This window comes from Chaetodon trifascialis, chromosome 14 (genome assembly GCF_039877785.1).
Source record: "Chaetodon trifascialis isolate fChaTrf1 chromosome 14, fChaTrf1.hap1, whole genome shotgun sequence".
NCBI lineage: Eukaryota > Metazoa > Chordata > Actinopteri > Chaetodontiformes > Chaetodontidae > Chaetodon > Chaetodon trifascialis.
Window position 1 is genome coordinate 21,137,410 of NC_092069.1, and position 16,412 is coordinate 21,153,821.

At 39.7% G+C, this 16,412-nt stretch overlaps 1 protein-coding gene across 1 annotated transcript in view; it reads right to left on the minus strand.

Moving 5' to 3' along the window:
• sash1b (SAM and SH3 domain containing 1b) overlaps nucleotides 1-15,779 on the minus strand; it is a 48,907-nt gene extending 33,128 nt beyond the window's left edge. The window contains exon 1 of the mRNA XM_070978889.1: nucleotides 14,420-15,779. Coding sequence (XP_070834990.1) covers nucleotides 14,420-14,902 — 483 coding nt within the window. The 5' untranslated portion in view covers nucleotides 14,903-15,779. The remainder of the gene's footprint in view (nucleotides 1-14,419) is intronic.
• Nucleotides 15,780-16,412: the final 633 nt, after the last annotated feature.

Sequence of the window (16,412 nt, forward strand, 5' to 3'; positions counted from 1 at the left end):
CCATAATGGTTTCAGAAACACACTCTTATAGCACTATCACTTTCCCTCAGCTTCCCAGTGTTCACCTTAGGGATGCGCCATAGTTGTACAGTACAAATGAACTGTTAGGCCAAAGATCTCAGCTCGCTGCCATCTACTTTCCCAGGAGGCACAGCTGCTCCGCCTTAGCTTTTTTAGAGGAATAGGCTTCTTCAATGGGACTGAGGCAGGAAAAACACTGCTATTCATTATTCAATGAGTTGCCACATGCATTCAGATAAGATGTAAAAGATACGCAGCTTGGAAGCAGTTGATGAAACTGATGAGATGCAAAACAGACAATTCAAAGATGGCTTTAAACCTTGAATGGAGGTCCATTATGATCAAACAATGAGAGGTATACATTTATATATGTGGGTGGATCAGACACCTGCAGGATTCAGACACATATTTCAAGATTCTTCAAGCTTCACATTTTTCCATTTAGTACCAACAAATATAAGGTTATTAATCTCTAACAATAATTGCGAGTTGCAAAAAAAAACAAAAAAAAACTTCATCATCATCAACTTTACTGTCTGTTCCAATTGTTCCATTCCAGAACTGACTAAGTGGAATGTGCAGCAAATACAGAACTGGACAAGCATCGACAGTCCACTTCTTGTCCACAACTGAATAAGAGCCTGCAATCTTTTTGCTTGTCTTTTTAGCTGCGTGACATTAGTCTATTTATTGCGCTTTTTTAAATTTGCAACACCGAAAAGTAATGCATATTTGATGAGGGGCAGCAGGGGTGAAACATAACACACCAACAATGTCTGAACCTGTGTGGCACATAACAGCACTTTTCTCTAACAGTCAACTGAGCATTAACCTCAATTTGACAGGTTTTCATTTTAATGTAGCCCACAGTAGGTGCTTCCAGCCACTGCTGCCCCAGTAAGAAATACACGTAACGTTTCAATTTATCCAATTATCAAACGTGTGGCAGAACTTTGCAGCAAGTACACACTGTATGTTATAGTTTCACAGATTTGAAATGCAGACTAAATTAAAACTGAATTTATTCAGTGCTCTGTGTGCTATGTTATGTGATCCTTCAACCTGAGGGCAGTGGAGGTGTTCTCTGAAAGGTGTGACTAAGTCCATGATGCATTAATGCAAACAGTCTTTCTTTCCGTTTTCAGAATATTACTGCATTGTTAGGGTGTTTTGCAGACTCAGGTTTCAAACCTTGGTCTGTACAGAGAAGAGGGCTGGATAAAAGATGTGTTGTACAAAGAGATCATTGCTCGTACTCACATATCTAACATTTTTTAGAAACTACAATCTTTACACAGAATCCATATCACATCTGGACTTATTATCACAGTATTATAAAATAATGGCTGTAAAAACATTCCATTAAGTGAATGAACATTTATTTGATTTATATAGATTTTAAATTGATTTCTTCTTGTTTCTCACTTTAACCTATATATAAAAAAATAATTAATAAATATAATACAAATTCTTACCTACCATTGACTTTAAAGTGACAATATGGAAGAGCCACAACATTTTCTACATGCCCATCACACGAAGAGTGAAAAACGATTAACGGTTCACATAAGCATATAATAATCCACTGAGACTGCAAAAAGGAGGCTAATGGGTGAACCTGAGGCAAAACAAACATAAACACGCGACAGCTGTTCCACATGACTTGGATTTCTTGGAGTGAATACATTATGTATGCTGACAGGGTGACATTGAGCACATATATTCTCAGGAGACCAAAGGCAGGATAATAGGGATGAATTTAATAATCACATCCTCTTAATTTCACATGGTAGTGAATAAGAGGAATGCCATATTCTATGCAAATGGTTCACTAGGGCAGCAGCTCAGCTAACCGTTTGCTGTGGCTGAATCTATGCAATAGTGTCAGTTGACTTGTCATATGAAATTCATAAGGGAGGAGGGTCTTAGCTGATGTGGAGAAGATGAGGAATGGAAAGTGGGTCATAATCTGAAGATACAATGTTCACTGCACTTCAGGCTTGTGACCCTTGCCTTTTTTCCTACATAAACACCAATGGCCTGTCTGAAAGGTCAGATTCAATAGTGTTTTTATAGTATGAAAGCTCTCTTGCATGGCCAGACCTTGCATTGATCCAACCAATACTACACAGCTGGATGGTGGAGACCAAGCTGTGGACTCCTGTATTACAGAGTATCAGTGGGCAGATGCAGTCACAGCAGACTGTCACTGGACGAACAGGCAAACTAGAACTGATGTGTGTGCTTCACGCTGTGTATAAGGTGTATTCCCACTGTCCACTGCACAGCAGGATTTAAACTGGGAGTACTGGGAGTAAAGGCACTGACAGAATGCCCAATCACAGTCAGTTTATTATTTTAATAAATTATCACTGGATCTCATCCAACACCAAGTGTTCAAAAACACATGCAGGGAACAGAAAAAAGATCAACTCAGAATAGATCAGCTTGGTTGGATAAATGTCATGCCATGGCACATTCCACAAGCTGTAACAGTGGTCTAAGTCTAATCCCTTTGCCCTTCAGGGACATATCACTAATGGGCCAGAACATCACACAGATGGATTGGAAGCCTGTGATTTACTGTAAGCCACTCAAGTCAGAACACAGAAGTAACCCACTGACTGTATCAGAAATATTTGCACGACATTTACAGCAGCATGAGCAGAAAGAAACTCAATGCACGATAATAACCTTAATGTGTCGACTGAATATGCTTTCAACCAGCATTTGACCACATTCCTAAGAGTGCTGTCACACGTTCATTTCTGATTATCACTGTTCACAGGGACCATTCTGCAACTGTCCTTCCATCCACATCAATGTAAACTATAGAATTACACAGTTACTGCAAGTTACATCAAGTAAGCACCAAATAAAGTTTCTGTTTCAGTTTGTTCCTCTTGCTCGCCCACATGCACCCTCTCTCTTGCCATCTCTCTCTTTATGTCTCCTTTATTAGGCTAGTCAGGCACTTAATGTTACTGTCATTTTAAAGTCAGTAATTGAGGGGTTTAACCCAAGGGTCATGACAATTATAAACAAGGCTGCAGTGAGACAATGCACTGGCTGTGGAACCGCAAACAAAACATAAGAGGGACCAAATCTTTTCTAGGTTTGTAAAGCCTGGTGCTATTTTAGACTCGTCTTAGTGTTGCCGGACATTACATCATCAGTGGGTACAGTGTGGAATTAAGTTGTTGGTGACTGGGTTTCCCTTTAACCAGTCAAGGAACAGACAAACCATATGTGAGGCTCAATTCCAAAATGTGAAACGTGGAGCTTTGTCACCATCATATAAACCACTTCCAGAGGTTGACTGGTTGGTGTAATCTCCATGTAACTGCCAGGCTCACTCGTTTCCAGTGGGTGTCTCCACAGGAAAACTGAGTTCAAAACTCCCAACAACCCTAACAAGTCAAAAGACAAATGCATCGTGTTTGATGTGTGGATGTCTCTGAGAGAGATGCTGCACAAAATTTAACATCAAAATTGAATGGCATGTAGAGAGATGTGACAATAGATGTTGCAGCTTCTTTCAGTATTTATCCTCTCAGTATTGTTGTAAACCACCTGAAACAAAAGCAAATCTGCAGGCCGATCTGGTTGGTTATAACTGAGATTGTGGAGATGGTAACATAAAAAAAGCACAAAGCGCATCATCCACAGAACTGAGAGACCACTCGACACAGAAATTATTGTATTTTAACATAAAAAAAAGCTGAATGTTGTTGTTTGTTTTAATTAAAAATGTAGTGTCTGGTGACTCACAGATGATGTGACAGAACACTACAGCAGCTGCTAACAAAACTAAAAGCTCCTTGTACTACTTTTGACATCGACCTGGGAATAGTTGAAGCACAAGTGCCAGACAACCTGAGAGTGCTCACAGCTGCCTGGCAGACATGACTCACGAAAAAGTATTTTGGTGTTACAGGATAAGTCAAATGCTTAGCTAATCAGCAAAAAAAGACTGAAGTGAATTCTAACGCTGACTGAGAAATATCTGCAGAGCTTTGACATGTCTACTACTGTGTGTAGTTTTCTTTTTTCTTTTCAGCCTTTTTTTAAAAATATAGATATAGATCAAGCCAAAGAAACAAAAATTCATGGTATGGTAATCAAGTCAAATTCTGCTGTTTTGTATGTTTTTGCTAGTGTGCCGAGTGTTGGAAAGCCAGTAATTACTAGGTAAAATCAATACTATGTTCTACAAAACTGATGCACTTGTTGGGGATAATCTGGGTTAAAGTTAGCTGGCTAAGTGTTAAATAAAAATTAAACGGCTCAACAGCTGCACATGGTATTACAAAGTAGAAGAATTTCACTCACTGTCTTCTTATGAAAAGAATGAGGCAGAATGGAGCGACACTACATCCGTCTTATAATGCCTTTGCCTAATGCACTGAATCACAGTGAGTCACATTATTAATATGTGTCGTGTGGAATTAGCACTAATGTATTGAGAGAGTCTGAGCATGTAAACAAACTATAAGCTGCAATCCATATCTGACCTATATTTCAAAAGAAATGCAACAGGACTAATAGATTGCAATATCTCTGATGATGAATCAAGAGAGTAAAGTCCCTGTTTGTCATGTAAATTTATGGGCTTCAGTGTTTATGGATGATGGATTGCTGTGGCTGCCTGATGGAGTCTAGACAGTTCAGTCAGGCTTAGGTTGACCACAGTGTTGGTTTAATGAATCTTGACAAAATATTTAGTAACTAGAAGCCGACATAAACATTCTTTATAGTCCAATAATTAAACTATAAAGAAATTACTATACTATATACCATTTTGGCTTCTGATGTGATACAAATCCTCTCAGTAATATGCAATATATATTCACTAACATGATGAATACATCCTTATATCCATGAAAAAAAGTCCTATCCATTTGAACTTTTACAGTGAAAACTTAAAGTAAGTGTATCTTAATTACTGTATGTGGATGAACTGGCTTTTGAAATAAAAAGCTGTTAAGTGTAACTAAAATTCTTGGATTTTAAAATGATACAATTTACACCAAACCTTTTAATATACCAATACATTGCATCCAATCATGTAAAATGCAAAACCTAATGCATAAATAAATAACAAAAGGAAACATATGACTGCATTAGTGTAATGGTTCCCCTCTTTGAAAGAGAAGCTCTCTAATCTACCTCTAACAACTCAGCTCCTCTGCTTGACTGACTGAAAATACTTGCTAACCCTGCTGAAATGGCCCATCTTGCACATGCAATAAAAATAGCCCAGCAGAGAGCACGGTCAGACCCTTGTAATGGAACGTGATCAAGGTCAATGTAGTGTGGCTCAACGACCTCCAAAGGCCCGGTGGTGACGTCACACTCAGAGACAGAAAGGTTAGGACCAAGGAGACAGATCTCAACAACTCCATGCCAGGCCCAAGTCAAATGACGAAAGTAATTTTACTGCTTATCTCAAATTAATTGAGACAAGCTTTAAATTGCACTGCTTTAATCATTCAAAAATAGAAATACCATTCAGCATTTGTTTCTATTTCTTGGGGATTTGGATGTGATGATGAAAAACAAATTCTCAAATTCTCTCATCATTTTATTCTTGGAATAATGGAAAAGTCTCCAAAGCAGCTTTAAGACCATAATATACAATCAAAACTGCAGCCTGATCCAGTGTACAGATGCATCAAGAAAAACTGTAGGCCTGACTTAAGTGAAGTAAATGTTATTTATGTACATCAATATCCCAAATCACAATTTTGCCTCAATGTGTTTTACAATCTGTACAGCATACAGCACCCTGCATCCTTAAACCCTCAATTGGCTCAAGAAAACACTTATGAATGCAACTTTAATAAACAAATCTTGTGTGCAAAGACTTTCACTACTTTCCTATAGACTTACTGTAGACTACTTCTGGTTATGGTTAGTATGATGACATGCCAATAATAACAATAATAATAATAATATGTAAAAGTATCCCGATATTTGTGAGTCTCTGGTTTACTTATGAGTTTAACTTTGCATTTGAACTCTTACAAAACAAATTAACTGACGTCGCCTGAATACTGTCATGTGTATTATTCTCAAATATCAGAGACAGTCATTAAGAACAGTGGTCCAAAGCATTTAGTGCTGGGCTCAGTGCCTTGAACTGATACAGACTTAAATCAAACCTCCTCTCTCAACTCAACCACCTCCTCCATGTGTCCGCACAAAGCGAATTAGGCTTTCTCTATCACTTTTCTCTTCAGTGATTTAAATTCAGAGAGTGTCACATAGTTTCAAAGACCTACTTAACATTGTTATACAATCGTTGAAGCAACAGCGAGGTAAAAGCTGGAGACTGAGTGTTCTGCAATGGCTAGGGGATGAGGAATTTGTTTACACATAACAGCTACTAAAAATACTTTTCACTCAAAGAAAAATAAAACCCTCACTTCTTCAGCTTATATACTGCCATAAAGTCCAAAATAAGCATGAAAATGGTGTGTTGCAGGGCATGAATTTAGTGTGTGATGCACTGATCTTGGTTTCTCTGGGCAAGGCCCCTCCAGATGCTCTTGTAAATAAAGCAGCATGGTACAGCTCAGCTCAACTCGCTCTTTTTTCTTTTTCCATTGTGGATAGTACCTGTTACCTGATACTTTTTTTGGGATCACCTTGGTCAAGGTTCCAAGTGAGCTGAGCCGACACTCAAAGGTGACACGCACCATCCCTTTCAGATCCTCCGTTAGAATTGTAGCGGGCCTCTTGTGTGTGGAATGAGTGTATGGTTGAGTGAGTGAGTGAGTGCCTGACAGTGACAGTGAATGCAAGCAGGGCAGAGGAAAGCGTTAACAGTGAAGTTGTCAGTTTAGCACCGTTTAGTTGTCAGTGAATAAAGGATGTGGCTTCTCAAAACCAAAGTAAAGCTTTTGTGTGTTGTTTCTCAACTACTGTAAAGGAGAAGGGGGTGCAGTGTCACTATGATGATCAGCTAAGAATCCAACCCACAGTGCGCTGAGGGAGTTTAGTTGAACCGTGTCATGCAGTGGAAATGCAGCTTTCTATGTGAAGGGGACATGAGGACTTTTTGAATGAAAATTAACTGGATAGAACAATGAGCTACTTGCTCCATCTATACTCCACCTGCAGGCCACTGATGCCAGACAATTCTAATCTTCACAAATATAGGTCAATGATTATGCCCACTTAACACACAGGTTTACATTATACATAACATAGTATTCCCATTCCCAACAACATATGCATCTCTGATATCACTCAGCAGTGATGTAATGTGGAGTGGCTAAATATGTCCGCTACAATCAATGCCAGCTGTTCTTGCAGAGTCCGCGTTTTTGGGGAGAGGAACAGACTTCTGCATGAGTAGCAATCCGGACAGGAATTTACAGAATCCCAAACTATAAGTGACAAGCATGTTCATGGCATGTTAAGCTTTTGAGTGCTATGTGCAATACTATTCAACCCCCCACCACCCCATCTCGTTCCAACCCCCTACACTCGCTCCCTGCCGGCACCATCAGTGCAATAATCCAGCAATATTCCTGTAATGGCCCAGTTGTTTGACTTAATCTATACTGACATAACATGAATAAAGTCCATAAGTGGGCCTAACCTACAGTACATTATATGATGGTGGATGTTGGTAAACTGGGAGATGTTTGTAATAGATCTCACAGCAACACACCAAATGTGAATATATGACTTCTACACTACTGCAAGTAACAAGCCAGACATTTGTACGAGTGGATGTGCACAAGGCACTTAGCCTGACTTGGCTCTTCCAATAAAAGACTATTCAAATGATGAAAAATACACTCCACCTGTCATCAACAATCCAAATAACAACAGCCAATCCTGCTGCAAAACGCAAAAAAGAAAAACTTCACTCTGTGAGATCGAGGTGCTTATTCCTGAGGTGGAGAGCAGAAAAAAATGATTATTTTGTGGTTTGTATTCCAGCATCAGTAACAAACACAGACTGATGGAGTGGCAGTGTCACAGTGAGTCAGTCTATCACTTACATATCACTTTTCTAGTCTACCGACCACTCAAAGCAGCTTTCGTACAACATTCACCCATTTACACACACACACACACACACACACACACACACACACACACACACACACACACACACACACACACACACACACACACACACACACACACACACACACACACACACACACACACACACACACAGAGCACTTTGGGGTTCAGTATCTTCCTGAAGGACACTTCGACACGCAGAGGCAACTGTACAGTCCCTGATGTGTTAACATCTTCATGTCTGGCAGTCTAGGTTCTGGCACAGCGAGGAAGGAATGTCATCTGTGGGAAATTAGTTCCAAGAGGTTTTCATTGCGCTCAATAAGCCAGACCTACTTGAAGAGAGGCAGACGGTGCTCAAACTATTGCAGCAATGTAGGGGATTTACAGAGGGGTGTCTGCATCTATTTGCTGGCTTTTTCATTCTTTTGGCATTCATTTCTTATGCTAAACACTATCCACATAAATGATCAAAGTCTGTATAAGCGGACATAATCACTGTTTTTCATAGATATAGCACAGTAACTGGAGTGGAAACATTATCTCTGAACCATTTGGTAAGTTTGGCATCACCGACAGAACCAGACAAGAGTTTGTGGCACAGGACACATATTCTCTCGTCACGTTCATTTCTATACATCCCGCGTGTGTGTGATAACCAGCGTATGCAACTTTTTAGTGCTCACAGTTTATATATGAGGCCTAAGGTGTTTTCCAGAGCAGCAGCTATGTTCTACATTCAAAGAAGCAGGCAGCATGACAAGTGATAATTATACATGCACTGATTCAACTTTTCTTTCCATCTCAAGACAGATTCCAGAGCCTTAAACTCAGGGATCTGATACCAGTACCCATTTTTTTTTCCAGTATTATAATTCATATGCATCACTGCATGGAGCTCAATGGATTCTTTTATGCAGGGTAAGATAAGTCCAGGGATTGCAGTGGCATTGAAAAATTAATTGGCAGCCTGCTGAGATTCAATGAATGATACCGAAAAAACAGAATTTCATAGCAACACTAATGAAGAAACTCTATTTATGTTGGCCTACACCCAATTTGCTTAATAAGGTCTGTGCCAGCACCGATACTGATCCAGTGGATCAGATCAGTACAACCCTAGTCATTATGGTAATGAGTTAAAAGTTTACAACACAATATTTATTTTACAGATTAACAGTTTTCAGGGTGTACTGGAGGTCATTTAAAATATATTTTTTGCATTGACTGTTAACTTGTGGTTGGACATAAATTGGTAAATTCTTGTGATATTGATTTTTTATTCATATAGCCCACCTCGCAAGAATCTTAGATGTGCTGTAAATTAGACTACACAGCAAATAACAAGTTATTCTATCCATCTGTCATCTCATTATCCATACCCACTTATCCTGTGCAGGGTAGCAGAGGGCTGATACATACAGACAGATAACAATTTACACACATACCTTTTAGAGTTTCCAACTCACCTAACATTCCTGTCAAGAGTGAGACAACTAACCTCAAACCCACAAATTAGATGCTGTGACCAAACAGTGCTAAATACATCCTCATCCAATTAAGATGACTTGTTTTAAAGGTGATAAGGGATGAAGGACTTGAGTAAACAGGAGAAAACTGATTGATGTTATCAACCATTTAACTACAAAACCACCTCTGTCATTTATTTACAGGTCCTAAAAATCAGCTGGTGTTTCTTAAAAACAACTTTGTTCACAAAAACAGTTCTATTCAGGTTGCATTTGAAAGTGACAAAGGAAGCGACAGCTGTCAGCTGCTGCAGAGCTTGTATTTTGTCAGGCTCTATTCAGACCAGCTTTTCTTCTGTCAAAGGCGGCCTGCTGGTTTTGCTTGTCCTTCGATCCCCTGGCAGAGCAACACAGGGAAATCTTCTGAACAACTAAGATTTGTTCCCCATTCTTAGAATGTTTTTCAGGCCAGGCACTGCAATGAGGCCTTCTGGGGATTTGGAGCCCTTTGTTAAGACAGCTATAAAGGGAATCCTTCCCACCAGGGTCTGGGTGTGATGAACAATATAATGTATGCTTTGCTGTCAAATGGCAACACTAATCATCTAATGCACATCTAGAAAGCTAATCATCTTGATGGGTACTGCTGAACTCAACTGAATTTTAAATCCACATAAGGAAAGAGTTTGATTTTAATGTTATAGATGATATAAAGAGATGAGGCTGCAGCAAAGAAGAGCATCCCATTCTCACCACCTGAAAGCTCTGGTACTGGTACTGGTATGTACACTTATCCACAGACAGGAAGAGCTGAATTGTAATTATTTTTGTGAGCAGATACTGAGTCTAGTGAAAGTTTGGTATAGAACATTTAAATCAGCTCGACATCTGGTATACATACATTTTATATATCATTTGTGCAAGCAAGAGTTTGAGGTGAAGTGACCTACTGTACAGTGAGTCATTTTTGCCAATATAAACATGCAATTTGTTTAATAATTTAAATCTACCTTCAACATCAAAACTCAGGTTGTTTCTACAACATGAAGAGGTCAGTCTAGGTTTGTGTGTATACTATAAATACTAGACCATAAAATCTGAGGACAAAACCTCTCCAGCTACACTGAAGCCTCATCTGGCAGTAAATGTCTGTTTATTTGGGTTCTACCTTTGGGAGACACATGTTCGTGTTTTTTAATGTCTTGGGAATTTTTGTTTTAGGTTGGATTTTGCTTTTGCTTTTGCATGTTGTAACATCATTTTGAGTAAATCTCTTACACACTTTCAGTGGAACACTTGTCATGATGCCAGTGTTTAGATCATTTACAGCTCAACCAGCTTTTATTGCATTATTGCTTTTTTTCTCTCTCTCTCAAAGTCACTACTAGGTCCTTTGGGCCTGTGTGAAGTAGTCATGCATGCAGAATAGTCAGAAAAGCACATTGTTCATTGGGAATTGATTGCACTACCAAACTGAGAGGCAGAAGAATTGTGGGATTTAAAGTATTTAAATATGCTAACAGAACACAGACTTTCAAATCAATGTCCACCTGCATGTTTGCCACTTCATGGTATTTTGGTCAATAAGAAAAAAAAAGATAACCATGAATTGTATTTTGAATCATATTACACTACCCAAAATCCCAGACTGTATTAAAATCATGAAGATCTTTGGTCCAGCTCTGCTCACATTTAAGTAAAGAAGTATTGCTGGCAGACTCATACAGTTCTTAGCCTGAAGGTGCTGTATGCTATTCCTGGTGAGAAAATGGGCTGTACTGGCCTACATACCTGCATTCCACAACTGTTTAATGGACTCAATCTGATGAACCTGAAAGGCCAAACTGCTCCAAAATACTGCTATCACAGAAAAAACCAGTCTCATCTGATGGTTTTAAATCAACAGTCTGCTGAGCTGCTCCAAAGCAGGAACTGCTGCTGGAACAAGCTGGAACTCAATATTCAAAGTGTAAATGAATGGAACGTGGATCACGGATCATGGATGTCCTCATAATGTAGTGTAGAGACGTTTAATTAGCCAGAAAGGTTGGCCTATTAATAAATGTAGCAAGATGACATAATACTGCAAATGTTAACCACACAGTGTAAGGCTGGAAAACCAAAGTTTAATGTGCAGTATATCAATAGCTAGTGACGGTCATTTGTACTTTGTACAAGCAGCAACTAACTAGTACTAGAGTGAAGGCGTAGTTATTTTACCATTCACTTCTTTTAAACCTCTTTCAGTGACATCTTTCATAGGATTTCCCCTGTGAATGAACTTAAAACCTCCGCATGGCTGTGCTGACTCCAGAGCTGGTGATGCTTTTAAGCCTAAAGAATTAAAAAAACTTTTCCGGGTGAATCTAGCTGTGGTGTTGGCTGTAACCTACAAAAAGCATGGAAGTGAATCGCAAAGTGCCTTTGCACTTAGTAGTTTATAGCCTCTGAATCTTTCATGAACAGTACATGCATGTAGCTGTGGAACTGGCCAGAATCATACAGTACTGTTAACACAGTGCAACTATTTTAAAGGGCACCACATTAGATTGTCATTATTATAATGAATGAAAATACACCAAGAACTGCACAATTTTCCATATGGATATATAATAGTTCCCAAAAGGAAGGCATGTACAGGCATTGTAAAGAAGACTCCGTATTCTTCATGATTTCTTATGACACAAAGATCATCTCAGTCAAACTGGAAAACTGCACCTGGCTCGCCAGTCTCTCACACCACAGTCATTCATTGTTGATGAGCAGGGTTTTACGCTTGTATTCACTGAGGAAAGACAAAACCAAGACAAGCATCGATGTCTATTGAAAGAGCAATTTCTCTATTGGCCAAATACCCCTGCTGAGAACAGAAGCTGTGCCTTACGTCTGAATGCAACCATATTCTGGGGTATTGATATCTATGATATGTATATCCATATCAATTTGATGTACAGAAGGTGTGGATACTCTATTGTAGTGTTGCTTAGCAGGAATTCATTCTGACAGTCTGTTAAAATACAGCTGAAAGAGATTCATGTCATCACTGTACCATGTTTCGTTAGTTTTCTGTAATATAATCAAATCTACAATCCATCAATCGCACCTTCCACTGACTGTGACAGATTGTTGACAATAGGCCAAATGTGCCACTTTGCTTTTCATCTGCCGAGCCTCAGACCTTTCGCTGAGTGTATTAAGGACTGAATGGATTTGGTCGACGCCAAACCAGACTAAACATCCTTGGCAATTACATTAACTAACGGTCTCTGCAGTCAACACAGACTGGACAATTGTCAGAGCAGGGAGGATCCCCAGAAATAAAATGGGATGGTATTAGTAAATGTATCCTCCATGGAACATGGAACATCTGTCATCAAGGCAGACTGATGCATTGTCCCTCTGACCTCCGCCTACAGAGGTCAGAGGATTTTTAATGCTATGTGTTAACTGTAAAGTATAAGGCTTATGTTTTGCACTACCACGGCTACGGTTACCAGCTGAGCTACCAACCAACACAGTTATGAAACCTAGATTGACTAAAAGGAGAAATCTAAACTATAACATACCTGCTGTGCTATTCTTTGCCTTTCTGGATCAACATAGCATTGCTTTGTGGTGTATTTTATCTAATTTCTGCACAACTGGCCAAACATGGACAATATAGTAACCTGACTGCACAGCACAACACACAGGCCTACCCATCAGGAGCAATTGATATTCAGTGTCTTGCTCAAGGACACTTCAACATGTAGATTGAACAGTCAACCTTGGGACCAGTGGACAACCCATTTTATCGCCTGAGCCACACCTGCCCAGCAGCTTGACACTATGCCAAAATATTAGCGGTGTTGGATAACGCAGACGTTCTCTGAGATCTAAAATGTTCATAATGCTACATTTGTGGTTTTTATGTCAGTCAAAGTGCTTCTTTCTTAACTCACTCTTGCCCAAACTTTTAACAAAAGAACAGTAGTGGTGAAATCCAGTGGATAAGAGGCAGTAGCTTCAATAGACTACAAAGCAAGGAAGCCACACAGCAGCTCATGCTTTGAATTAAGCATACAACTCATCTATCTTGTGTGGCAAATAAGAAGAGGATGATGGCACAGCAATTGGGCTGAATCATGCTGCAATTGTTTTTACCAACATTTTGATTCATTTTAACTACAAAATGCATATAAAAATGATGATGTGATATTTTCTAAAGTCTGTACCAAACAAGTATGTTCCCTTACTTCCAAGAAATTACACACAGCACCTGTCTCTAAGGAAAGGCCCTGAACCCACGGTTGAATGAAATAAGTTCATGCCCATTCTCTCAGTCAGCAGCATTCTGGGAATTGTGTGAAATTACCAACATAATACTTGTGAGCAGGTTAGTACAGTTAAAAGTAAATAACAGGTCAAAACAACTGTTGGAAGGCAGTGAATTCCATAAAATGATGATAATTTAATTTGTATTAAAGATTTGTGTACATAAACCTAAATGCTTTTATCCAAGTCCAAATCTAAATGGACAGTGAAGATCAGAGGAAACCACTCATCACCCACTCATGCAGCCAAAAGAAAAGAAAAAAGTCATTTTGAGTCTGTTACCTGCTGATCCATGAAAAACATATTAATTAGATGAACTTGGGGCCTAGTGTTTATAATTATGACAAAGTGAGATTTAACACTACACTGAATCTCAGTAAACATTTGCCAGAGAAATCAAAAAGCATCCTTGGAGCAATATAGAAGACTCACTGGACGTCAGCACCATCAAAGAAATTTGTCACACTCTTCATCACAAACATATCAAAGGAAGCGTATTAAATTCCACAAGACAGTGCTTGAAGAGCCAGCATTTAGTATGATCACATAAGGAAGTAAAAAATGCCTACCTTAAAGGTGTAAGGTGCTTCTCCCAGGTTGATTCCATCTTTTGCAAGTTTGTCCCTTATCAGTACCTTGAGCTTCAGTTTGGGATAAGTCACAAAGTCATTACAATCTGTGACTCTCGGGTTATGGTTTCCAGGACAGGAGGCCTGGTGTATCCCTGTGGTCCGAGAGTGTGACCCCAAAGTCCTGCAGTTGTCTTCTCTGTTTGAGTGTGAAGACTGGCCTCGAGCAGAAGGATCCAGAGGCTCTAAGGTGAAGTAGTAGCCAGGTGCTTTCCTTTTGTCCTCATCTATTAGCATCTGCACTGCTTTGAGCAGCCTGTGTCTGTGGTACTCAATGTGGACACCGATGGCATCCAGGTCTGGCTCCCCGATCTGCTTACAAACTTCCAAATCATCATACCCATTGTCGATGAATGACTCCACGTACTGGGCCAGATGAAGCTTTGACAGCCACTCGAGTACGAGGTTTGGCCCTTGGCTCATCTTAAAACAGGGTGTAAGGAGGATGCCTGCTTTAAGTGCACATCATCATATCCCCTCACACTGCAGCTGGGGTTTGTGCAGCACTATGGTCCATGTAACTGCCACCTGACACGAGGTCCGAAGTTCAACTCTCCAAATTAGACACATCTATTATCTGTGGCCATAGAAAACACAGTGAATGGAAATATCGAGGCAACTGTATGTTAGAACTGTCACAAGCCCTTTGACCTCTCAACCCTGGCTGAAACAGTGAAGACGGTCCCATCAAGACAGGTTCAAGTTCCCTTGTTGCCCCTGAGCTTTCACATCTCCCGGGGGTGTGTAAATTAAGCGAAAGGCGAAATCCCCTTACTTACACGGAGGGACGGTTTTTAAGCCAAAGTAGGAATTTTACTTCTTTAACCGTTAAACGCATCTTAACGGTTAGCTGAAGTGTGTGACGCAAGCACTTTAAAAAAATGAACCTATTTGGTCACTTTCTGTCGTCGACGGAGCCGTAAAGTTAACGCTTACTGGCGAGAAAAGCCTTTAACCGGACTGACCGCATTTCTGTGAAGTTATACCCCGCCAAGAAACCCGTAACAGTTGGCGTCTTCTCAGGCTACATCCATCCTCTTTGTCTCGTTCATCGCAGCGGTTGCGGAGCGAAATGCTGAGGTTCATCAAACATTCATCCGGAGCGAAAACTGAAAGGTTGACGCTGAAGCCAGAGCGATGTGTAGCTAGTTAACTACTAAGAAAAACGCTGGTAGTGAATAAAACACGCAAAATTATCCGTACCTGCTCAGAGCGCACTTGTTATGGCTGACTTTGTGTTTAGCTGTCGCCGTATTGAACTTTGCCGTCCCTCCGCTCCATCCACCGGTTCACTCAGTCTGAAGATGCTGCTCAGGCTCGAGCTTCACTCACTGCTGTAGTTTTTTTGCCCCGCTGGACGACGGGAACTCAGCGAGCGCGGGCGCCACCTGCAGGGGCTTCTGGGAAATGTAGGACGACATACAAAACAGAATTAAACGTTGAAATAAATAAAATAACAATTGAATAAAAAAAAACACTGATAAAATTACATATAAATAAAACAGAAATAGCAAAAAACAAAAACAATTTCTTCAAAATTCAGCTTGAAGTACATATTAGGATTTTTTTCTCTACTATAATTTAACATTGTGTTTGGACAATTCTTACCAATAGAGGCACAACATAACTACATAAAGGCCAGTCCTGTAAGTGGCTATTAAGAGATACTGCTTTTTACAGCTTATGATATGCCAGTGTTTATAGGTGCATCTCTAATGAAAACAAGTAAAACGAAAACACAGCAAAAAAAAATACCACATCACAAGCTAAAACACAGGATGAAGACACCACATTAAAGCAAATCAATAAACATCCACAGCTTGAAGTTTGTCTGCAGAAAAAAAACAGAAAATGTCATATGCACTTTGCTCTGATGCATAGTCTGTTCACTATAAAAATAAGTACATAACTCCACTTGTGAGCAAAATTATTT